Below are 27,533 nucleotides of genomic sequence, written 5' to 3' on the forward strand. Positions count from 1 at the left end.
AAACATGCATATATAGGGTATAGTCTAAAGAGAGAGTATCAATAATGTAAAAAAGACACATAGGACATTACTAGTGAAATCAGGGACAACTTCGCAATACTAACAGTCAACTTAATACCTCATCTTCTAATAAGATAAATTAAATAAATTGTAGAGCTAATTCTACTCAATATTAATTCTAACAAAAAATCAGCATGTCATTCAAATGTCAAGGTTAAATTCAGTGTGGATGCAATATATCTTGAACACTGAATCTCAGTCTTCTCTTACGTATTTGTACATAAAGATATTTTCTGCAAAATAATGTGACCACTTGGGAGCTCTCAGGACTAAGAAAAAGATGATATCAGAGAATTTCACTTCACCTGTGATGAAGTAGCATAGTGCCCATATGAATTCTAAGCCACCTAATAAGTTAATTAAAGCATTTTTCAAGCAACATGGAATGAAAGACACACATTCAGTAAAGCACTTGATTGTAGTACCTGAGCTTCTCCTAAATACTTAAATTCAGTAGCAAGATATCTGCCTTTATCTTCCACTTAAAAAGATTTGCCCTCATCTCTAAAAATGAAGCAGCATGAGAAACAAGGTTGTCCTAGATCTAAATGACCTGTGTACACCTGCTAACGTGATTTTATAGCAAGTTTCGAAACTGGTACTTTTCTCAAAGCTGTAGCTCTTGAAACCATTAAATAAAGTGTTTCCAATTTCCTTGGTTATAGCCTGGAAGCATTTAAAATCTCAAAAGGCTTAAGAAAATATGCATATGAATGAATCCCATAACTTTAACATAACTGTTGTGATTTTTTTTTCTTTTTTCTTTATTTTTAATGAGTGTGGCTCCCTGTATGTTTTAAACAATTTGGCATTAACAACATCTTAAAAAATTGAATGGCTAATTCTGATCATTTCAACCCACCCAGGGATGTGACACAGTAAAGTTTAGTGCAGAAATCCCTGCATCATAGGTGAGCTGGCTGTGGATGTTCAAGAATAGCTACACTACGACACCGTTGCTCTCAGATTAATTAGCCTTACTACTCACTGTACAGAGCCACATGGCTAAACTGCTTCTGAGACTCATGATGGAATCCTTGGAAAGCAACCTGATGACTGTCTTCTTCAGTGATTACAGTGGGGATTTCTCCCTCAGCAGGAACCAAGGGTTTAAAACCCTTTTAATCAATTTTACTGTAGAACACCTTCCCAATACATTAAATATCATTCCCCTGCCCCCATTTATAAGGCTTAATTTCATATAAGATAGATCTACAATATTGTTCTACAAGGGACACAAGAAAGCGATGTCAGAGATTTCATCCAATAAAGTTATATGAGGAAGAAAATCAAAAAAGTGTAATATTAAACTTAAAATCTAACTACAACCTGCATACAAATAATAAAGCCTTTTCATAAATGGAACTAACATTTTGTTAAAATCTGAAAAGAAATAGCCTAATAAAGCAACAGAAACCCAGCTGCTGATAGTCACTGTGTATAAGGATATTTCAAGGGGTAAATTTTCAAAGCAGTGCACAGGGAGTTACATAAATTCCATTAACAATAATGTGTTCCTCAGCTCTCAGTGATATTAACTTTTAAGTGATGCTATAACTATTCTAACAATCTTGCATTTATGACAGCATTCATCTGCACAGTATCTCCTAAACAGAGCTTGTATATAAACTGTATTATTCTTTCACTTGCATTTAGTAATGATATATTCAATTTTTATGGACATCTGCTCACAGTTTTCTCAAACTGCATGTTGGTGTATTTTTTTTAATGTAACTGCTAGGTTTAAATAATTAGTATGGCTGGATATAATCACTAATTTCCTCATACTGTAAGAGGCAACTTAATATTTCTGCATAGCAGATGTAATACACAGTATTACACAGAACTAAATTATTACAAACAGTGCCAGCAATTTTCCATACACAGTACTTAAGATAATTATAAAAAATCATCTTCATTACTGCATGCTAGCATTTTTTTAACAGTTTCATTTGGATAGGTTACAAGATACATTCAAATCACACAGATACAATTACTGCAAACCCAAGAAGCTATAAAATGTTCCCAACCAAATCCCTTTGACCCTGTTAATGTCTGTTCCTTGTTAATCTAAGGCAAACATTGTTTGTAGTGTGCATTTGTTATGCAATATGAAAAAAAAGAAAGGAAATCCCTTAACAGTTGTTATTGATTCCAGCATTTACTGACTGAAAGTTAAGTGCCGTTTACAAAACAGAACAGATGCAGATGCTGACAAAAAGGTAAACAATTGTTGCATGGCTTACTGCCAGATTCTAAGCCAATATATTAAACTCCAAGTGAAGCACATTTCCCCTATAGATTGCACTTATTGCCACTTCATTTCCTATGTGCTCTGTCTCTCTATTGCTGTGCCCGGCACTAAGCTATTTTCAGTTCTTTGGTGACCCCTGAGGCCTAGTGCTACCTCACATAGCCATTAGTGAAGGGAATTGCATGTGTCTGACATGGCCTGAAACCAATTATTTGATATTTTCTTCAGAATGATGCCCAACTCTGTTGGGAATGAGCAATCATGAAATAATTTACCTCCTGATTTAATTTTTTCCTGCACAAATTAGTTGTAGCCTGAGCTAGCTATACACAGCTGCCTGTGACATATCTCTGTCTTATCAAGATTCTACTTGAAATGATGAAAAGGGGAAGGGGGGAGGAGAGTTGAATAGAAGAGGTTGGGGAATCCTGCTTTAAAAAGGCATTGACAAGTTTATCAGATATACTGATCACATGTGCTCTCCACTGATTGAAACTGACAGACCCATAAAGAACTATCAGTGCAGCAAAGGAAACCACATGGATGCAAACTGTTATCCGAGTGTTTAAGGTTTTTTAAACACCTGTCTTGCTTTGCAGCTCCCTGTTAGTTCCAGTGAGACCCAGGAGTGCCAGGAGAATCTGATAAAGCAGCTTACGCAAACAGACTATATGTTGGCTTATTTTTGTCCCTTTTTTTTTTTAAATGGTCACAGATCTAAAGATAGCAAACGTTTTCTTACTAGACATCACCCCATTAACTTATGACTTTCCTAAGTGCTTATACTATACATCCATACTGTGCATGTGTCAAAAAAATGCAGTGAAGTAAGGGATCTCAACTTATGTATAAACACAGTAAGCATGTATAAATTTGCATATATTTAATCAAGAGAGTGTGTCTGTCATAGAAAGAGATATGTCACTGCCAGCTATTAAACAGCCTCAGTGATGACTACACTAATCTTCTGAAAGAGATTCACTATACATGAAATTTTAATCAAATCTGCTCCATAATGTCTTCCCAGTTAAATGAGATCAGTTTTCACTTCATCGTGAAGGTTGATTCCATATGAGGTTGCTAGATGTTTGCTAACAAATGCTTAAGTCCTTTGTTAACACTGAGTGTATAGGTCTGTCAAAATTAAATCTTTACTTGAAACCATGTTCACTGATCAACTGATGAAAGGATAGACCAGTGCTGGAAACACAGGTTGGAGACCAAGAACATCTGATCATGCTCTGACACCAAATTTATGTAGTAATCTTGAGCAAATCTTCTCACCAATTTGACTCCTTGATAGCACACAGCTACTTTACAACTCTGTTGAACAAATTACAGAGACTTCCTCAAGTGCTCTGAGGATGAAGTGCCCTGTAATAATGTTTAATAAAGCTACTTTATACACAGATACCTATCTCAGCTTGCTCTGAAACCAGAGACTCAACCTGCTCCTTAGTTTTCAAAAACACATGTATCCTCTAATAAATTACAAGAAATTCCAATTATACACTGCAATTTCTGGTAGACAATGACATTTTAAATAATTCAAATGTAAACAAATTAATTAGTCTCTGAATTAAAACTAATTAATGATGGGTCCATTTACGGAATTTAGCAGCTGGTATCCAATAATTTCCTGATAATTACCATAATAATGAAATAGCAGACATTCTTTAAACTTCCCTTTAATTAAAATGGTCATAAAACTTGTAGATAGACTGTATTTGCAGTTGTTTATAGCATTTCTGAGGGTTTTTGTAGGTGCTATTCTGTAATTGACAATTTTTTCTGAAGTAGTGACTATAAGCAAACAGTCCTATTTAGAAAACTGCAAGAATTATCCGATGACAAAATGCTACTCTTTGTAATATTTCTCAGTAGAACTGAAACCATATTCTGGCCTTACCAATGACAGAAACTGGTTCCACACACATTTTGTGAATTTTCTTGCCTACATTGTGGTGCGAGGGAGTCATTGCATTCCCTGAAGTCCTCACACACACGCACAGAAAAGACCAAAGCAGAGTGTTGAAGAAAGTATAAAAACTGAGGGACCCTGTAGCGAACTGGAGATAGCACCTATTTTGAAACAGAGAAGTCATTGAAGAACTCCGAGAAGCTGATCTTTTTCAGTCTTTGCTGAAGAGAAATTAAGTACTGCCATGTCTGTCAAACTTTCTCATGAATTCTAACTTTGATAGGACTTGCATGCATTTCCCTGTAAACCATTTAAAACACTTGGCTGATAAAAGACAATTGTATTTGAAAACACAGTAATTAACATATTTATTTTAATGTGATTTCAATTTCTTCAATGTTTGCAAATATAAAAACGTCTGCTAGCTTCATTTCTATTCTCTGCATTTACATTCACATGGGTGTCTCACAGATTGGTTCCTTACATCAGAACCACTCTATTAAAATTAGATTGTTAGGAACTTTCAACCAATCAGGAATTTCTATCAAGTGTTCATCATTCCTTTGTGTAGTCTAAGCATGATATTATGTATTTCCTTAAATAATAGATTAAAGTGCCTCTGTCACTTTTGCTTCTCTTACTCCTTGGAATTTCCAAGATGTAACAGAGGCAGATAGTGACAGCTTTTGTTCTAATAAGAGAAAACACTCAAAAAATTACTTATACAGCTGGAGTCAATACTCATATTTCTGCTTCCTACCTCTTTATATTTCAAAACCCTAGTTAGGCAAAGTCACCACAAAGTTATCATGATTACTTTTACAAGGAATATAAAAATCAGAAATAAGCCTAGGCATACAGAAAAAAGGGCAGACACTGCCATTTAAAAACTTCTGGAGAAATAAGTTTGGAGATTCATAACCTTCAACAAATATTTTGTAGAAAGGCTAGAATACAAATGAAGTATTAATCATATGTCAGCACGGATGTACACATATAGGTTCCTACTCACTGAGCTGTGACTGCACTCTTAAAACACCTCTTTATAGATGAGCTGATAGTACTGTGTGTAACAGAACACCTAATTTCTGTGTTACAGAAATTGCTGGACTTCCCTAGCACATGAACAGCAAATTAGTACACCATCCCTTGTACTTAAATTCAAAGATTTAGATCTTAGCCAGAGGATGACCAGTACACAAAGCTGCTGAGGAAAAGGAAGCCTGAGAAAGTCTGAGACCAGTAACTGATTCAATTCCAGACAGTCCGCAAAGTTTAGGGGTACTAAAAATCTCCAGAGCACTAACTGCTAAATTTCTAACTAAAAAGTTGGACTGGATTATAACCACCCTTAGTCTCTCTAGATCAGACAGACAGGAATATCTCCATTGCCTTGCTATATTCAGCAAATGTAGTGAAAAGTATTATGAAATGACTGAACTCGGTAGATACAGCAGCCCCTTGATTGAAGATGTAGGGTTTTTTAAAATTTCTAAGCCTAAGGCACAGTGAAAAGGAGATTTCATGTTCTAACTTAGCATGTAACATCCACCTTGTGGATGTGATACACCCCCAATTTAAACACATACTATTTTTTGCAAAACTATTGTGACTAAAATAATTTTGCCCTTTCAAAGTTAAATTTACTCTCTGAATACATTTTTTGTGACAGAAGGGGTTCTCTGTCTTCACAAAAATCATAGCCAGGACCATCTAATTAATTTGTGATTATATGATGGTAGATGCATATATTGAAAGGACTCCTGTAACAACTTTCTTTTCAATCAGTACTGCAGGAGTCTCTTTAAAAGATATTTTTGAAGTCTCCTCTTATCTGCCATAGTTCTACACACTTTTCTTCAAACAGGCCTATATTCTGAAGTAAAAGAGAGCCTAGCTTAGTAATTCTCTCTCAGATTTTGTCATTTTTTATTATTAAACAGAATACTACAGTATATAAATCTCAAACTGACCTCTGACCACTCACAAAGTATCAGACTGGAGAGTAAATCACTTTCATCTTTTAAACTTGGGAGGAGAATGCAATAATTAGAGGGCATAGTGAGTTAAATGCTTTCTTCATGCTGAGGAAGAACATGCAGGTGTGCTGAGAGAGCAAAAAAGAAGATAATTAGTCAGTCTTTGCTAATTGCGGGCATTCTGAAAGAAAAAAAACCAAACACCCAAGAATGGAACTATGCCCCTTTCAGCCTCTACAGAATTCAGAAAAAAGATTCGAGTTCGTGTTGGAAAAGATGAAGTGGAAGAATTTTATCAGGACAAAACAGTCTAAAAAAACCTGTAACCCAAAAGAGCATCAAGAATTTAATGTTTAAAAATAAATAATTTTAAAAGTGAAGCTAGTGTTTACTTATTAAATAAACAACACGATTATAAAATTCAGGAATGGGCATCTTTTGAATATGACAAAGAGTCAATAATGAGATTTCACTGCCTGTCTTCATGTTATGGTCTTAATAAGTAATTTCAAGCAACTGCTCTAAAAAGAAGGAAGGTATTCAGGCATGCTACCAGCTTTGAAATTCTGTCAGTTCAATTGGCATTTCAGTAACTTAGATACTGTTATCTTACCCCCTACTATAAGCTTAAAAAGTAACAAGCTTAATGCTTTTGTAATCCTTACGAAAATGTCATTCTCCCACTAGAAACACATTTGTGGTCCTAGGGTATTATGTTCATATGGCCTTTAAAAGAGTACCTCTTTTTTATTAAAACTTCAACTCTGTATGTTCAAACAGATGGTTTTATTTTCTCCTCAGTACTACTCATATTTCCATTTAATATAATTGTGCAGTAGAAATCAAATACAATGCTTGCAAGGATAAGAAATAAATAATATGTGACAAAGAGGCTATGAAACACATTATTTCCTATATTAAATGCAAAGACATTTATTTTGTTTCCCCTGAGTAATAGGATCTTGTTTTGGCTGTCAAAATTTTATAGGCTTCCCCAGGAACAAAGACAATTGCAGAAATCTGCATCATATCTGTATGTCCACTGGTTTTCAATTTTAACTTCCTATTATAAATTCCCACCAACACTGTTTGCTCCACTATTTTAAATATGTGACAATTAAACTTATTGAATATCTCAGTATCAACTGGCTTATAATACAAAATTAGGAATCTCTGGTATTTATAAAGTAAAAATCTAATGACATCTGCATTTTTACTCAATCCATATGTAGTACCCATGTCATTTTCACTGATGTCCTCATGTTTTCTGTGAAGGTTATATATGCATGAGAGAAGTCCTATGGTTTTACTTGATACATGTTATTTCCCCATCCTTCACAGATGGAAACTAGGATTTTTCACTCCACCTGTGTAAGATATGGGGAAGATTGTGCCATACATCACCATGTGCAGTGCAGCTCAAGGATTCACTAGTTGCAAAGTCCATTTGCATACAGGTACCGTTCTTTCCAGTAACTGCTCGGTATCTTGCTTTATACAGGCCCCTAAAGCCCTGTTCCTATAAAAGCTGTGTTACCAGGCACTCTGTAGAGTGATAGAGTGAGCAGAAATAGAAGAGAGAAGGAGATGCCAAGAAGGCAGAAATATAATGGAAGCACATCAGCTACTGCTGTTGTGCAGGAACAGAAACAAAACTAGCATGTCCATCAGAAGGGATGAGCATGTTATTGTGGGCCTGCTGGAGTAAGAAAAAAAAGGACATGCAAGGAAGCAAGGAGGGTGAAGTTCCAGTTTCTGTTACTATTCCTTTATTTTTGTCTTATAATGTCTAAAAGTCACTACAATAGGTATGTAGGTCTTGAAATATTTTAAAGCTTAAATTGATGAAAAAAACCTTCAAATAAACCTCCATAATTACATTTTAAAGTTTTGTATTTCTAAAACCTTTGGCTCTTAGCAACACATTATAGACATAACTGAAAATTTGCTTGTATTAATGCAAGGATCTGGGCAATATAATGAACTTGAAGTGCTGAGGCAGGATGTGATACTGGATATTATAATCTGTAATCCATATGGGCTACTTTGCATTAGCTTGCCTTACCAGCACTTCAGAAAGATTCAACAGGACTTTCTAGGACAAAACAGTAGTAAGCCAAGTGACTGAGACACTTTCCCCCTTCCTCCTAGTACTTCTAAAAAGCCAGATTTCAACAATGGACTACAGATAAGAAAACACGATGGAAAAGTAATTGTAACTACAACATAAATACTGTAAATTATCTGCTATAGATTGTAATCTGGACAGAAATTTCAAAAAAAGGTGCAAAGACATAAATATTAATTACATGAAACCAAGTCTGGAATTCTTTAATTTCCAGATATAAATGGAAGCATAAATTACACTAAAGTTATTGAGTCCTAATTATTCCCAGACATGAATAACTGTTTTTTTCATCACGCAGTCACTAAACCAGCAGGTATCAATGCTATTTTAGGCATATTTTTGATAGATAAGATGAAGATCATAGAAGATTGGTTGTAGGCAATAATCGTGGCTCAAGAGATCACAAACCAACTGAATTTAAATTAAGTGGAAGGATAAAAGCAAGTCTGAAACTAAGGTTCTTTATTTCAAAGGGAGGAAATGATAAATTACGGAAAATAAAGCCATGTGCACATGAATGTAGAGAAGAAATCAAATTTAAGTCAAATGTGCAAAACCCAAAACTCATATTTCGGGTTAGCTGGACAGCAAATTGCTGGGAATACGTAAGCATAAGTAACCTCAAAATAGATTTTCCTTACCAACTACTTTCATTTAATGTCCCAAAGTTACCTTCATTTCATCAAGTTACTTCAAAGCCTGTTTCTCCTCCTGCTCTCAACTCTACTGCGCAAATGCAGCTCTTCTAAACAATATTGAGTCCTTCTATTCAAGTTTAGATGTATGCCATATTCACCTTAGGTGTTCCATAAACACAATATATTTCTTAGGAACTCATGAATAATTAAAGATAATAAATTAAAAATATCATAATTTAAATCACAGTTTGTGTTTAAATATATCTTTCAAATAGAATGGAAGCTGGTCATATTCTGGAGAAAGAAAAGAGAAATGAAGCCTGCTGGACTCATAAGTAGGAAGATGGTACACTGGGTATTATAATTATATATAAATGTAAAATATGAATATTAAAACAAATCAGTGAAGGTGATTTAATTACTTTGTAGCTAAAAATGTACTTAGTCAAATCTGCATCACTTCAGTTTACCTACACTTTGCAAGAATATTTTCCTAAAAATAATCAACTACTGATTTTGATGAACACACTATATATTGCCTCAGATTTTATGAACAAATTTAATTTAAGATTTTTTAAGTTATTAATTATATAAATATACTAAAAGTGTATTTTATTGGCAGATGCCATTAGATTTGAGAGGCTATTTAAGGGTCTCTGGCAAGTTTGTGACTAAATGAAAATATTAAGCCAATGAATTTGAATATGTCACAAAAAATAAAACTCAAAGCTTTTATCTCTCCTTAGTTTTAACCACAGGAAATTAAAAAATATGCTAATTGTTCTACACATTTACATTCTCTCTGTATATACATAAAAAAGTATATATTATTAAAACCAAAGAAAACCTTCCACTAATACATAAAATGTGTATAATTTCATGGTTTTTAAGTTTCTTTGGCTGATGTCTTATCACTTGTAAGACTAGCTGTTGCTTAATCTAAAAGAGATGAAGGATTAAGATAAGTTAGTAATGCCCGATTAAACTAGCTTAACATTTTTGTAAACAAAGGAACACGAAAAAGGTTCAAAGGGTAAAAGTACAATCCACATTTAATAGGCTTACTGCAAATAATTTCTGAGAAATACCACATTGGAAATTGAAGCAAAAAATCATAAGAGAGAAGCTGAAAACCAGCTGTCTGGATTAAGTTATAACATAAAACCACCTGCCTCCACTAGAGTTGGCAATCAAAGATGCCAAGTTCCAAAGAATGTGCCTCTTTTCACGCACCATTTTGCCAGCTTCTCTCTCAAACCATGCTCATCCTCAATCCTGATAAATGGATACAATTTCATTACAGTACTTGACAAATAACTGTTCTAATACAGTATGAAAACAAAAATGTTAATTCCTTACTTCATAAATAGATTGTTACATATTAAATATTTTAAAGATTTATAACTCTGTTAAAGCTTGTTATAGATTACCTATATTTTTCTGACAGAAGTAGGTCACCTATAGAAAGTTTTCTGAGGTTCTAGCATTGTTCACTATTTTCTGTTATTTTTTCCTCTCCTGTATAGTATGATCAATTACAGCAGTTCTTATTAAAAAAAAAACCAAAACCAAAAAAACACCAAAAAACCCAAACCCCAACAAACCAAAAAACACATTTCCCTGAGAGTGGACTAAGTAAACACAACCCCTTTTTTTCAGCTCTCGGATAACAATCCCAATCGAATGCCTCAGATTAAATTATTTTGCTGTTCTGAAATGTACTGGTTTGGTGCTCGTTTGGAGAGGGCAGAGGCAACATGCATCACAAAATAAGAAACACACTGGTAAGAAAAAAAATCTCTTTCCCTTTCACTCCTTCCCTCCATACTCCAGCATGCTTTTTTTTGATACTCAGCAAACTGAGTATCACTGTCAAGGCAATCCATTAAAGCTGTCTTTTAACTTAACCTATGTATAAATACAGACTTCCACTCTCAATTGTGGGAAGGCAGCAAAGGTATCATCAGAATTTAGTAAGAGTTCCAAGCAGGAAAAGCCACTTGACACTAAGAACTTGTCTACCATTACAAACTTCCCAAAATAGTTAGTCTGTAGAATTTTTTCCAAAATAGTTATTTCAGTGTGAACTGCCCTGTGAACACTTTAATTACAAAGGAAAAGTGCCCTTTTCTGACCTAGTGTGGTACAAATGTAATGTATTCAAACATTTAGATGAGAGAAATCTCTTTCCAGAAAAAAGAAGAGCTCTTCACATATGAGCTCACATACAATACATTTTTCAATAATAATTGTTTTGGTAATGATACAAGTATAAATTTTGCTTGAGTTGATTAATAGTACCAAATAACAGGCTACGACATGTCCACAAAATGAAAAAAAAAAATCCTATGTAACTTCATAACTCTGACCCCCAATTTTGCTCTAGCCTGCTGACTTCACAACTGTTGCTTTATTGTTTGGCTGCCTGCAGTCTATAACCACAGATCACCTAGAACAGTCTGATTCTGCAGAAAAGACTGCAGGGGAATCAATGCTTGCCTCCCATACCAAACTCTTGAAGTAAAAGAATATGAAGTACTACACAGTGAAGAGATGAAAACATAAGCATGACAGCCACTGTGAAGAAAGTAATTTTGAAGATTAAATGATATTAACAAACACCACTTCTAAACACATTTTATGTGTGCTAAGGGGACAGCTGCTGCGCCTGCACATCTGACCTTTAATACGTTTTGAATCAAAAATCTTCTATGGGATTTATGAAATACAGAGGTTTGCTGGGTTTTGTTTTGTTTTGCTTTTTTTTTTTAATTAATTGCACCAAATGTTTTAAAAATTGCAAGCAGGTCCCAAGATTTACTTTGTATATTTTCATCTTCCTCTGTTCTTCTGAATATACAATAGAACTATGCACTGGAAATCTGTCCTGATAGACATGCTGGCAGAAAAACATGTAAAGACACATCTTGTAGCAAAGAAAATTTAAGTAGAGGATTTACTATCTTAATAGCTTGAAGGACTGTTCTCTTCCTTCTTGTAATATAGAAGCAGTTAATGTGTGGGGGTTTTTTTAAAGAGCCACCCTTATGGTAACTTTAATCTCCATGTTCTAGATGTAAAATGGAGATAACTGAACTTCCCCATCTTTGTGAGCTGTTTTGAGACTGAAAGAAAAATGAAGTTACAAACTTCCACTTCCCTACCAGTCTTTTTTTTGTCACTGAATCCTTTCACTGATTCCCATCTCACTATGTAACTCAATGTAACAAGATACATTTCTTGTCATCTATTTCGTAACTCAACATTACCATAACCTAATATTACTCTGAGACTACTACTCCTTGTTTCCCACCAACACTCTGTCCCACTAATACATCAGCTTTATGTTGGACTTCTCATCCTTTCACATTATTTGTCTGCATGCCTTTTCCCTTACCTTATTTTTCTTATGTTCCACATATTTCTCCATATTTCAGCTCCTGTTGAAAAGTTATTTCTGCATTTCTTCCAGTGGAATTTCTAGTTGACTTACATTAACATGTATATTGATTTTAAAACTCACTCACAATTATGAGCATAATTTTCATCTGCATAGACCTGGCAAATCATCACCTGACTCATCCTTTGTGTATGTTGTACAACCCAAGGATGTGTCTTCTGTTTCTGTATTTTTCATGATTCTAAACTTTTAATACTTCCTGTCTGCAAACTACTTTGCCTTTATGGAAGGCTATGTTTTAAACAAACAGCTCTTGCACAGAGCAATGCTCAAAACTCTGCATTGAAAAAACAATTACATACAATCATGAAATTGTATTATGAAAGTTTCCATTCTGTATGATTTTTTCCTAAAGCTCTGATTCCTCCCTTTGAAAATTAGCATGTCAGACTCACCAACAGTAAGAAGAAAGTACAGAAAACACCATATCAATTAACAGATTCCTTTCCTTCCTTAAAATCCTTAGAAGAAGAAATGACCAGGTAGCATTAACTCTAACTTACTGTAATTTCAGAAGACTAGAAAACTTAAATGTTTTGTTGTTTTTTTTTTATAATTAGAACCTGCATAGTAATCTTTTGGGTCAGCTCTGATGTATGAATCTGTGTCTATTTCATGGTTACATTATTGTATGGACTTTCACTATTATATATTTCAGCAGTTGAAATAAGTTAGACTAAAAAAAAGACTATGACATGACAATGTTATCCAGGGAATTATAATGGGGTTTCTATATACATAAGCATAAGATACTCTCCCTTACCTTAAAACCTTTTTCATCACAATTCTGACACAGTCTACAATTCAAGTGCAGCAATATCATTAAAACATAAAGGCGTAATTAATAATCTCAGGTGTCTCTCTTCACAGGAAATAATCAAGTATATTAAAAAACAAGTAGTATAATTAAAATAATATCTAGCTACAGTGAACATAAAATGCTACTAACCCACAGCATGAACTGTTCCTCTATGCTTCTTTGAAATCTTGTTTGCTTTAACTATATGTAGAGCATTTTCTTTGAACTGCAGCTCACAAAGTCTTTCAAGAAGAACTGTCATTTCTTCAGTGATGGTATCCAGGTAGGTTTCATTAATAAACTTCAATGATGAAGAAGGATCAATAGTTCCACTTAGTATATACAAATCCTCTTTTATCATTGTGCATAATGTGGGTACAGAGCTTTGGTAACCATGAACCACCTTATCAAAATTTGTTTCACCACAACTAGACAAAATACAGTTCTGTAGAAGATTGCTAACCAGTTTATTCTGCATATTTTGATACTTTGTTAAAACTTCTGATTCAGGATAAAGAAACAGAAGTTGCTGTATGCACTGAGTTTTAAACTCCATTTGTTGTTGTACAGCATTAGTATTTGTTTCTTCTTGACTTTGCAGTCTATTTACTAAAAATCGTCGAAGATGCAATCTCACATCATCCCAGAGAGACTTCACATCCATAGTTGAGTCATCCTCAATGGCATGAAGGGAAGATGTTAAGTCAAAAGATGTTCCACTTGGAGTACAGGGAAATGACACACCACACTGACTAGAGAGATCCAGAAGGAAGTGAAGTATCATTTCTTCTTGATTTTGCTCATTCTTCAGCAAGCTTTGCTAACAAAAGTAAATCAGACAGTATTTTAGAAATGTGTTGTAAATTCTGGTTCATAAAATGAATAGCTTCATGCTAGAGTACCAATTGTTTCCAATGCTAATTATCTTACCAGCAAATAAGAGAGAAATACAAACAACAGAAATAACAAAGCCTGTCTTCCCACAGATTTATGTAGCAATCCATCTCCTTGTCTACCTGCTCCAATAACTCATATTCCTCTTCCCATCTTTCTTAGATCCTCAACCTCTTTTCTCAATCAATTCTAATCCTCAATTCAAAGGAAAGCTTTGGAAAGCTCATTAGGTAAGCCTTGGCAGCCTGTCTGTTCTGGTCCACACACACATCTTTGAAACAAAACGGTATGAAAAATTACTCAAGATTTACACAGATAATGACAGGTTTTGCTCACAAAACCAAGACAAGAATTTATAAAATTAAACACTTGCTTTCTATGTTCTGGCTCAGTAGGCAACCATCAAAAAGGCCATTCTAAGAATAAAATAATCTTCCCAGGACGCCCTTAAAGAGCTAAAATTGAAAACTTGTTAAGAATTGAACAGGCTTAGATCACACAGGGCAGAAGAATAAGCAGCAGTGTATCCTGTCAAACCAAGATGCAGACTGATACATTAACAATATAGCACCCTCTAAATACATCTCAGCTATATGTGTTGGAGAAGGAGAAGGAAGCCAGTTAATAAAGGAGATGAAACCACATGAATGCACGCGCTGTTTGTACTTCATCTGAGCCTGAAGAGCTCCCCTCTTGGTCCAGGGCCAAGATCTCTGACTGTAGAGCTGCTTCAAGTCCAAGAGGCCACGCAGCAAACAGCAGGTCCTCTTGTCACAGCTCAATCCTTTCTACCTGGCCCAGAATGACATAAATTTAAACACCACTCTGCAGTTGTCCTTAGTATGTATGAGATGAATTGTTTGCATTAAGGTGTCCAACATATGAGTAGAAGACAACCCCAAAGTCCCATGGTCACTGAACACCAAACTCTCCTTCCTTTCTCAGAGAAAAAAACTTTCCTGTTACAAACCCACTTTCCACATCCTCAACATTTTTCCTACTGCATGTTGGCTTTGGCCACAGTCCCAGGCCCTTCAGCTTTTTATTTGTGAAGACCTGCTCTCAATCCTACAGCTGCACTAAAGCTGACTACAGATTTTCCTATCATAGTAACAAGAAAACTGAGTGAAATTGGTGGTAATCTTGATTTTCTGGGTTTCAGGAACTAAGTAGGCAAGCCTTAGGTGAATCAGGATCTAGACGCCCTCCCACTTGCTCCCCCATCTCCTATTGCTTCTCTCCAGCAGAGAAAGTGTTGTGGCAAATCACATAAGGGTAGTTCTTTCCACTCATGTCCTTTATCTGGGTCTCCCAGCTGTACTCCATCCTGTAAAGCAAGGCTGGTAAAGAAACTGTCGGCAACCTTCCACCTTCAGAACTAATGATTTATTTAACCTGAAGTATTTGAGGAAATGATCAGTTTTATTTCTTTTCCCATTTTGAAAGAGAGAAATAAGTCAAATTCGAGTATGGTATTGCTTAAATATAATAACTTCCAATACAAAACGTTCCATTTTTCTACTGTAGGAAGCTTTCATCAGTACATAATTTATAAAAATATAAAAAAGACAAACTTTAGAACAAAAACTTCAGTTGGCTTGCTTTTTTTTTTTCTTTCATGCTTTTGAGTCACAACAATTTTCAATATGGAAACTACTATTCTTTGTTCTGGATGACTCAAAACTATTGCACTCTTATGGGAGAAAACAAGACCTTAACTTTCCTATTGCCCTTTACTCTGGAGTGCTCTGTGATGAAAAATAAAAGACTTGCATCACAGTAGCTAATTCTGAACAAAAGACAGAGTGCATGATTGACTCCCATAAAGGAAAGTCTTAAAAAATAACAAACTAGCTATTTTTCTTCCATTTTACATCTTTATTTCAGAATGTTTCCCGTGAATTTTTTTTAATTACAAGCAGGAAACACATGTGGAAGACAGAATAATAAAGGAAATTATCAGTCAAGTATCATTCTATAAAAGCATGTGCACGTGATAGAAGTACGTATACCTAGTTAAAATCTTAAATCATATATATCAATATGCATATACATAAGGTTGATTTGATTTTCTTGTATTATCTACTGACGTATTCTAGAAAGTTTTGTGTCCTCAAAGAGAATGTGTCTCAGTGTGTAAACTGAAATCCTAATCACTAACCACTGTGTTGAAGAGTCAGGTCTCCACATGTAGACTTCTGGAGTTTAAAGGTTAATTTTTTTTTTATGAACCATGCTCAAATACTATATTCTGAAAAGAACAAAACAAGAGAAGCTGTCAAAACAGTGAATGTAACTGATGCCTTTGGATGATGAATCCAAAATGTCTTCCAAGCAAATCCCTACCGCTGTTTTTTAAGGTTAAGCAGAAACATTTTTATTCATGAAAGCTGGCAAGAATCTAAGTATTGTTTCAAGCCCTTTGCAACTTAAAGTAAAGCGTTAAAAATAGGGAGCTTCCAGATGCCATCTTAGACTTAGTGTTACTCAGAAAAAGAGCCCCTGAAGTGAACTTTGAAGCTCTGAAACACAGTGTCATCAAGTCTCTTTGAACATTGCCTATATTGACATAGGCTTTTCTATTTGAAAATTAATCTGTAAAAATACTTCAAAAGATGATGCCAAAACTATTCAAGAGAAAAGGATCCAAATTAGTATCCAAAGGTTTTAGAGAAGCATGAAAAATTCTCTTATGAGCACAGAAAGTTAGTGAAAATAATACACAGGAAAACATTTCTGGTCTACCAACTGGACTACTACCTACTACAGACTACGACCCATCATATCAATAAACAAATCCCATAAGATAAATATTTTGTTAAAAAAAGATTTTGTCATTAGTTTAACAGGAACAGAATTTAATGAAGGTGTGTTCATGTACATATTCAGCTTTTAAATATTTAGAATTACAAAAGAGTACAGAGAATGATGAAATTTCACATAATTAACATTTTCAGGCTTCATGAAGAACCTCTCAGTATTTCCATGGGAGTTCACAAATACATGTGAATACGCTAACCATAAACCTAAACACAGCAACTCAGCCAAAGCACATAACAGGACTTTGCACTATTTTTTTTAATTGGTCCAGCAGCTTAAAAGATAAACAAAATACCTAACAAAATAAACACACATACTAAGGGCTAACAATGAATAGGGATATTGTCCTGAAGTAGAAGGAATGTTACTGTTATTGAAGATGTATTATTTGATATTTAATTAAAAGCTTGCAAGTGAGAAGTTAAGTCAACTGAGTAATTAGTTCAATGGATGGAGATAGACATTTAAGAAAGGTCAGACTGTAATAATTGCATTAATGTTGAATATTATTGAAAATAGTTTACTGCAGATCTGTTTATGGAGCTAAAGATTATCTACTGCGAGTATAACTTTTTACAGATGGATTGTCTATGCTAATCCATATACACTTTTCATCTGTAGTCTCATCTACACAACGGGCTGGATTATCTAAAAAGTCATGAGCCTGGAAAGAGCGATGTCCCAGCTCCTGAGCTCCACAGATGTTTTCCTGATAAGCTGTGCAGAATTGAGACTTTAAGGCTTCTCACACTTTGCTGTCTGTTTAGCAGCCTGCCACAGAGCCATTCTCAAGGCTTAACTGGACTCTGCAGCCCACAGCCAGACCATCATGCAGTCAGTGTGCTCCTGGGTAGCTGAAGAGCTGGAAAGCACATTTTGTATAAGATATACCCGAAGTATTCCAGAGATGGGGATATTTTGGTGTTTCCCAAACAAATGCCGCCACCTGGTGTTCAGGTATATCGCTTGAATAGACCTCGGAGAAGGAAGAAAGCAGGGAATGGACGCAAGTAAGTCATCATGGACATGCCCTCTTCTGAGGGGGTTTAAGTAAGGATCTAACTGGACTAAGAGGAATAACAAAAGACTTTGTAAGTCAGCATTTTTGGGGCTTCTCGCATTTTGTCTAGATCAATTATGACATAGCAGTCTCTGACAACCTTGAGTGGGGTGATTATTAACAGCAACATGCATACTGATCACCTGTGTTAGAAGGGACAACATCACTTCTTGACCACATGAACATTAAAGACCTGGTGTTTCTAGAGATGATTTCCTCATTTGACACAGCTTAATATCCAGTGGACTCAAGGGTGACTGAAAGATCAACAGCCAGTTTTAAGAGTTAAAAACTGAGAGGCGATTTGATGAAGCTTGAGCTCTAGCCAGGAGATAGTCCCAAAGGACAAAATACTCTACTTCTCCACAGAAGTTTTCCTTTGCCGACATATCCAATCTTAGCCTAAAGGTGTCCATGTCCTACAACTAAACCTTGACATGGAAGTGACAAAGAACAATCCACTGGATACTGTTTATTTGTCCTGACACTCAAACATATAAACACACATATACATTGTTTATATATAAACTTGCAGGCTGTCATATCCTGAGGTATCATCCTTCACTCATCTAGCCAATTCAATTTTCCAGACTTCCACTTCCATATATTCTAAGGTTAACTGTCAATAAGAATTTTGGATTAAAACGCCTTCTAAAATGATGGAATTTTTCATTGAAGTGAAATTTGATTTCTGGTTATGTCTGGTTGTACAACTTGCTGGGACAATCAAAGTAGCTCCCACATTTCTAATTAGAAAAAGTAGATAAGAAACTAATGCTTAAATAATGCATAAAGGACAATAACCTGTATTAGATTAGTTAAATTCATAGTGATGGAAGTGAAGAACAACCAGTCACAGTAACAGCCTTGGTGTAGACAGTAACATCAGATGTTTTTTACCAATGTGTGTTTACAAACCAGTCCTAGCAGTGCTGAACATGTGGTTGTATCAGTGAAAAGACTTTGTCCCAAGTTTGTCTATTTAAGGCATGATCAAAAGGAAACATAACACCCTGCTGCGGACATAAAAACCGTACTAAGCCTTATAATAAAATTTCTGAACTATCCTCACCCAGAGAAGACTGAAATGAGAAAACTAATTAACCTCAACCCCCTCCCCCCATCATATAACCAACTTTCCCAAACATTAAAGTCTTTAGTAAACAATATTTACCAGGCTCCTAAGGAACTCCATCAGCTCTCCGTGGTGTGTGGAAGAAGGTCTGAGAGAAGTAAAACTGCAGTTGTTTAGCCACTGAAGGCAGTCAGTTGTGCTTTGTAGTATTTCATCGGTACATATTTCATTTACTTCTGATTGCAGGTCTTTAAGACACTGTTCTATGCTAAAAAAATCAAAACCAAAAATCACAGGATTTTTTTTTTGTAACTTGGAGATAAAAGCATTTTATATATTCCATATTTCAAAAAGAAAAACTACTTCATATTAATGTAACACTAGGCCGCCTTCTTCATAGATTAAATTACTCTCACAAAATGAGGCCTGAATTTGCAGGATTAACATTTAAATATAGTCAAGCTAGAGCTAAAATAAATTTCCTTCAGGCCAGATTGTACCATCCTCAGTAAGAGTAAGTACTGCCTCAATTCTCAAAAAATCTTGTACTTTTTAATAAAGTAGTTAGTGAATAAGACATCATCCAACCTAAGATCTGGTCCATGGTGCTTAATTAGCTAAAGCAGAGAATATAAACTGAATCAACTACCATATTCAAAGGTGAATGTGTCATTTTGCTCCTTTAGCAATCAGCAGTTGTTTTTTAATACATAACATATATTAATGACTTCTTAAAGACCCATTGACATCACAGAAAATGCTGAAAAGAATTTTACAGTCAGTTGTGCTGAGAAAGCAGATCTTTTCTTTCTTGTTTTTGTCATTAGAATACTTGAAAGAAAACAGAGTTTGTTTTCAAGGAGCTGATCCACTCCTTAACATTCATTTAGAATGATAATCCTGTTACGAAACCAGGTGTGGCTGGTATGGTTATTACAGGGATTTCAGTTGCAAAAATCACAAGAACAACTGAATATCCAAAATTATTTTATTTCTATTTGTGTGGACAATTACATGAAAAAAAAAAGAAAAATCCAGAAACATTCTAATTCTATAGCTTTTCCTACATAAACACCTTTTCAGTATTTCAGAACTACTTTTTTTAAAAAGCAATGCTTAATATTTTATATAGTTTCAGTTAGAAAATTAGTATTGACTAGATCTAGGCAGATCTAAATTTAATACAAACAGAGGCAACAATATGACTGATGCCAGTTTTGGTTTATTGAAGTGCAAAGTGATTCTCCCTACTATTTGAATTTTATTTTGGAGTATATTAGTTATTCCATTTATGTTCTTACAGCTGATAAGGGATGCGAGGTTTAACACAAATTAAAATTTAGTTCTTCCTATCTCTACAGAGTTACTGGATTAGATAAGACTCAGCTCTTTACAGGTATTTCAGTGTCAGATACTTTTGATCATATTACTTTCTATTTTCATGATATTAACCGAAAACCAAACTTGCCTATTATACTGCCACTTGCCTCTTTATTTTATAGATATAAAGTATGGCTGTTTTTCTTTAGCTGCTCTCTAACATTTCCAAACTTGAGTAGTTTTGGCAAAAGAAGAGAAAAGAAGATTAGAAAAGAGGACAGGAAGAAGAGAAAAGGACAATGAGAGGAGAGGGAAGAAAAGAAACTGGAAAACAAATAAAATCTTTCAGTGTATTACAAGCTGTGAAAAAATACTAAATTAAAGACCCCCAGTTTATTAAAAAAAAAAAAAAGGAAAATTTTTTTTTTTAATTAGTATCATTGAATAAAGTTTTTCATTTTTTTTCTGCATAACTTCTCTGTATGGAAAGATTAATTTTCCATGAAATATCACCTTTTGGGAGGTAACTATTTTTATTAAAAATATAATCTTTTTCAAATATGAATTTTAAAAAAATCTTAAAACATTACTAACCCATATAAATTTGTAACAAGAAATAAGTGATGAAAGGCCATTCTGAATATCACCCACTGACTGTACTTTGCCATTTAATTCTGCCTGCAGTACTGTCTTCAGGATGTGGAAGAAGTATTTATTTGATTTTCTACTGGATTTTCTCCTTTATCGAGTGATTTGCATTTTATTCTTTTACAGATGTTATGCAATGCACCCTAAATTCCTACGAGCTGTCGCATTCTGATCAACAGCAATAAAGTAAATCAGTGTCATCTGTACCTTTGGGAACTGAGTCTGTTAGTTTGAACTGACATTTTAAAAGAACAGTGGAAAAAAATAAGCAAATGATCACATTAAATTAAGTTTAGAGATAAGCAGTAGTCTGCATTTTCCTTTTATTTTTAAGTTACCTATAACAAGCATGAAAGAGAGAAGTGTATTTTTTCCCAGAATGCCATCAAGATATATCATCTATGATAGGTTTCGCTTTGTGCCTTTTGTTTCTTTAAAATACAGTACTAAATAATAACAAGCTGAATATGAAAACTGCAACAACTACAATTATAGAATGCAAGGACGATCATAACGATCTAAGTGCAGAAAAAGTGTAGCATTTTGAATGTCAGAAAAAACATACATAAATTGTTTCCAGAACTATGACTATACAACTTCTAAAAAAAATTTCATCAAAATAAATAGGTCATTTTGAACCGCTTATTTTCCCATATTTAATTGTATTCATTAAGAATTATGGGTATATTTGTTTTATGTTTAAAAGACATGAGGTAAAACATTCAAAGTGTATCTACTCTATCAAAATGAAGTCACCACATTTTATAGCTGCATTATCTTCAGAAAACCAAATTCAGTAACTACAACTAATGCTAAAATGTATAAAAACTTCTAAAACCTATAAATATATGGGTGGCCTGTAAAACACTTCTACAAAATTGATAAAAAACTCTTAAGACTTTCCTGAGCATGACTGAGTTCAAAATGAAGTGCACTGAAACAAGTATCTTCCCATCATCAAAGGACCTTATCAGGAGCACAATGGACCCCCATGGCCCACTCAGGTTCCTGATGGGATAGCCCAGCCATGAATACCAATTCTAAACTTGACAAAAGATTGGCATGCATCTTTTTAACTTGTGAAACCTGTTCTCAGGACTATGAAACTAAATGCCTTGTTCATAGACCTTGACTCCTGGGACACTATCAAAGGCTTTTATTGCAGTGTGCTGATGTGTCTCATTCAAACATACCCAATAGATTACAGCATTGTGCATTGTAAAAGGGACTACTGTCATTCGGCTGTGCCAATCTGCTTCAATTACAAACCAGTTTTTACACTCATCTTTTGATATATGAATCTGTGTGCAAGCCAATAAACTACAAGCTATGAATAGGCTACAGCCCTTCTCAAGACCAGATATTTTGGTAATTTGTCCCAACACTGATAGAGGGATTAGGTGGATACCTTTCAGTGGCCCTCCCTGTAGATACAAATCATGATAAGTCTGTTCATTTTATTTAATCCTTTTATTACAATGAACATTGAATTAGGACTAAAACTGGTTTTGATTGAATAAAACTATTTTCATTCTGTTTACTTACAGCATACTGTAGGTAAACATGGTCTCAAAAGCATTGCTATTTCTTTTAAGATTTTTGTCAACAATTAGTATTACAAGAACATGGTTAATTATAGGTACTTATTCCTTCACATGAATTACATCATTAAATTAAATATTTAGGAATTTGGTTACCTCTGGAAAAAAAAAAAGCATTTTAACGTGTATTATCTGGGTTTAGAAAGGGATCATTTTAAACAAAATACTTCTACCAAATGGGATTAAAATTATTCTCACTGTGTGGGCTAGTATTTAAAACTTTGTAATTTCCTATCAGTTTAGGGAGAATGAGACTTTGTTTTCCTTTTTTAGAAAGGAAATTTGCTGAAGTTTTAGAAACTGTAAACAAAATATATCATGTTAATGTGAAAAATGTGCTTAATGTATTTAATGAATTTTATCCTTCGAAGAACAATTACAAAAAGCTATATAAAGTGCTAAATCCCCCCCCCCCCAAGCCTTTTTCATTCAGGTTTAACTGCAAATATATCTTATTAAGTTCAGTGGAGTACTTTTTTTTGAACAAATTGAGGCATCAACCCATATGATGTCAACTGACACTATACACGTACAACAGGAGGGTAAATTGTCTTAAAATCTTGTGCAGTCAATGGAAAAATACAATCATGTCTGTGTGCAAACCTACCTAAATCAGGAATACAAGATCTGGAGTACAGCAGGTAAATCAGACATACTTCAGTACTCAATGCTTTTTCCGAGTTTATTATTGTTAACTGGTTCTATGCTCCATATGCATGTTTTTTCAAACATTCTCTGAAACACTACACCTTAATGATAAGGCAAGGCATACAATTAATGTTTTAGGTGCTCAAGTACCAATGTTGGGACATTGCTGAACCTAGTCAGAAGGTGTTTAATTCTTCTGTTGGAAATTAGCCTACTGGAACTACATCAGAACAGCTGTTCCTGGTCAGTTGGAACATCTCCAGGTCTATGACAGTGGTCACTACGAGATGCCAACAAAGAATTAAAAAAAAAAGAGAAAAAAAATGTTAAGATTTCTCAGAATATTTTCATCATCTCTAGAAGTTTGTGACACAAGGACTTAAATCAGATAGTGTCCTAGTATTTAACAGCCCTCAATTTTTCTTCCACAGATCATTCCACCTTTCTTTGAACCTGTGGAACTCTTCAGACAAAAACCAGAAAAAAATAGTCACCAAACTACTGAACAAGGAATTTTTCACTGAAATAGTGTCTCCTTTTTACAGGTGAGGGTTGGGTTTTTTTTCACAAACTAAGCAAATTTCTGTTATGTTATCTGTGTCCACACTGGAGTGCTTTTCTGGAGTAGCATGTTGATACCATTTGGTAAGTATTCCCACTGTAGATAGCCGCAGTCTGAGAACTCCTTCGTGCTCTTATTTATTAAATTAATGACAGTTTTTAGGAATAACCTAATCATGTGGAGAGACTGCTTTTTAAGTGGCTGCATCAATGGACAAACAGTTACAAAGCAAGTACTATAATGGAACTGATAGTGTAAGCTCTGTCATACTGATAAAACATTATTTTGAAAAGCACAGTATCAAAATGAGGGTTGCTGTCTCCATATATCATTTCCCATTGCCTAAGATTACTATGAGTAAGTTGAAGGATCATCTTCTAACTCCTTTCAATTTCTAACAAGCACTGTTTCAATTTATTTCATACAGCATATGGAACAGCCATAAAATGACAATGAAATTGGTTAAATTAAACTGCTAAGCTATAAAGTGAAATTATCTTTAAACCTCATGTTACTTATGCTTAAGATCCTCATATTCATGGAGATCTGCTTTTAGTATCAGCTTACATGTCTTTTACTAGGAACAGACAGTTTGTTTTAAAAATAATGAAATAATTGTTTGCACTTTTTTGAAGATAGAACCACTAACACAATACTACTTTGTTATTATCATGTATATTCATTAAGAAGCATGACTGCTAAAGATACAGGGCATTTTGTACAAAATCAGTCATGTCATTTGGAAACCTGTGTGTCAGAGGACCTGCTGTACACATGGAGTAATACAGAATCTTTGAGAAAGACTTTCACCAGTATAATTCCCACAGGCATTTTCATTGTTACACTTTCTCCCATGGTGAAAGAAACATTTTGTTTTATTTCATGAAAGCTGACCTACCAAAAAGGAAATACTAAGAAAATTTCTCATGATCTACAGACAATTTCATGAGGTCATTGCTGATGCCCCACCACTACCATGTATGAATTTAACCAAAAATACAAGTAACTTATTTTCTAGTAACTTTTAAACTGCCAGATTCAACCTAACTGAAAAAAAAATGAAGATTCATGCAAAGAATGTTTTGATAACTTTGTCTTGAACAGGAACAAGAGGCTTTACCAAAAATGGCTACTTAACGTCTTGCATGTTCCTGCAATGCTTATGACAACCTACAGTAACACTCATGGTACATTGTATCTCTGAGGATTTCTAAAATTCTGAAAAAAATAAGATTATTGTAGTTCCAGGCCCATAATGTTTATGCTGTTCCATTCTAGTCTATCTGACCATCAGCTTATTCTTTCTGGCATGTCCATTTTCTTACTCCAACTGCATAAACAGATGAAATTCCTTTTCATATTTTACGTTCTTTACAATGGTGACCTCACCAGCAGAGGAGAAAGCCAGAGGAGAAAGCCAGAAAGTAAAGCTGCTACTGCTAATAATATAGGTTTTGTTATCACCTCATATTTGTGTGCATGTTAACATTTTTTTCATAGTTTGACTATATTATTCTCTTATTCCTATTTTGTATCTAAGTTCTATTCAAAATAAAATAAGACCAGTAAGAATGAAGTTTAAAATTATTTTGTAAGCAGCAATATAAAACTGATGGAAATACTGACTACAAAAACCGTACCTCTTTGGAAAAACTCTGTTAAGACAAATATGTCTTGATACTTAAAACCAGCGATTCTTTAAAATGTGATTCTGAAAGTTACAGGCTTATTATAAAGACAAAAGCCTTGAAAAAGTTAACTTCCTCAAATTCTTCTTATTGTAATCTTGGACCTTAAGACATAAAACAAAGATGTAGCACCTGCTTCAAGCACTTTGCAAGCTACTTCATCTCTCTACTTTAGCTACTTACAAAACATATCCACCAAAGCTGTAAAGTAATTATACCACTGAAACAAGAAAGAAATAGAATGGTGATTACTTTGCTGCACCTCAGCAAAAGAAACTTACTCAACAGCTTAACCATACAAGAACGATCATTTCTACCTGAACCACTGCCTACCTTTAACTTCCAATCTTCTTTTAAACACTTGAGATATTTCAGTCCACAAGATGTAAGCTTTGCCTTGGTAAGTTATTTCAGAAGACTGGCAGTGAAACATAGGAGGCTTTCAACTCCATTGACCAAAACGTGATAGTAACAAATAATGGCTAAAAAAACATTGTCTCATGTATTGTCACATGAAATTATTTGGGAAATTTCGCAGTGCAGTCCAAGATACGATTACAGCTTCTGTAGATGTATGTGACAGCTAACTACCTACCTAAGATACTGACAGAATTATAATCACTGTATATTGGAGTAAAGAAACTGCGTGCCTATTAAAGTAGCCCATCTCTGAGAAACCCTCTGCTGTCCAGCTTAGCAAGGTGATAAGAAATAACTATTCAAACTCAGTGATCATGCACAAAGACAACACAGGCTGAATAGGAATAAAATTACATTCCTTTCTCAGCTTAATTACTTATTTCTAGCAATTAGTCCAGGGCAGTGAGTAGACAGATACTATTTTGACAAAGGTTTTAGTAACATTATTCCAGTATCTTCACAGGTACTAAATTCTCAAATGAATAGTCCAGTAATGCACTTGCACAGCAAGCAGGTTACATTCACACAGAAGAGTCAAATTCTTTTTGAGAGCTGTGATAAATATTAGGCCCAAGTAAAACTGATAAAATTTTCAATTTCATCCCTCTACTGTTAGCCCTAGTTTGAAATTCTCCCAAATACTCAACCACCATTGGGATTTTGGATGGAGATGCCCAGATTTTGCTAATTCTTTTGAATAACAGGCAAGTGAGGTGTAGCTGCTTCCTAAAAATTCCAGAAAGGAATAAGAAAAGATTTTCTTCAAAATAAAAGATAAAGATAACTCTTGCAGCTCATCTTAGTTTAACAACACATGAGCCCTTGCACACTTCAATTCTGATACAGGAACACAGAATAAGAATTAAGCACAGCAGAATTAAGCACAGCAGTGCTTAATACCCTCTTTGAAACTCCTCCATCCCTTTGTTTTGAGGTAATGATAGTGGGAAGTATTTCTATGCAAATCAGCAAAGTTATGATCAACAACTGGAAAATGTCATACTAACATCCTTATTGAGGTACTTTCCAGATAGTCCTATTATTCGCAAGTTAAGGATCTTGTTAGTTGCTCAAATAATGATTACCATTTATATTGAACAGTTCTAGGACAAGATGCAATGCTATAAGCACTTATTATTATTGACCTCACTGAAGCCCTTCAAAAAAGACCTTCCTCAAAATCCCAGATGACTGAATTACTGTTAATTAGACAGACAGTCAGGTTGAAGTTTATCAGATTGAAGTCAAATTAAGCCTTTGTGAAAAGTCACACAAAGATACAGTCTCCAGTGTATTGTGGAGACACAGTTATTAGTAAATAATTTTGTTGAATTCTTTGTAATTGTTCTGTTGAAGACCTAGAATACCTCACACTGTCCTACTGACTCATAGCATCTATCGTCACTTTATCACCACTAAAAGGCAGCCAATCACTCACTGAAGAAAGAACTGAATACACAAAAAAAATCAACTGCTGAAGAGATTTCATCCTTACAATCACTTTCAAGTTAAGCACTATAAGCTTGGTTTCAAGCTCTGTATGCTACTTTCTGCTTAT

The 27,533-nt window shown here is 34.5% G+C and overlaps 1 protein-coding gene across 5 annotated transcripts in view; it reads right to left on the reverse strand.

The window, feature by feature from the left end:
- KIAA0825 (KIAA0825 ortholog) overlaps positions 1 to 27,533 on the reverse strand; it is a 256,206-nt gene that overhangs the window by 186,777 nt on the left and 41,896 nt on the right. For all 5 annotated transcript variants that reach the window (XR_012649091.1, XM_075021307.1, XM_075021305.1 and 2 more), the window contains 2 exons: positions 19,188 to 19,356; positions 13,390 to 14,059 (listed from right to left, as the gene is read on the reverse strand). Coding sequence is in view for 4 of the 5 variants with exons in the window: in XM_075021307.1 (XP_074877408.1) it covers positions 13,390 to 14,059; positions 19,188 to 19,356 (839 nt within the window). In the remaining variant the exon portion in view is untranslated. The remainder of the gene's footprint in view (positions 1 to 13,389; positions 14,060 to 19,187; positions 19,357 to 27,533) is intronic.

The sequence above is a fragment of the Buteo buteo genome, chromosome Z (assembly GCF_964188355.1).
Source record: "Buteo buteo chromosome Z, bButBut1.hap1.1, whole genome shotgun sequence".
In the NCBI taxonomy this organism is placed as follows: Eukaryota; Metazoa; Chordata; class Aves; order Accipitriformes; family Accipitridae; genus Buteo; species Buteo buteo.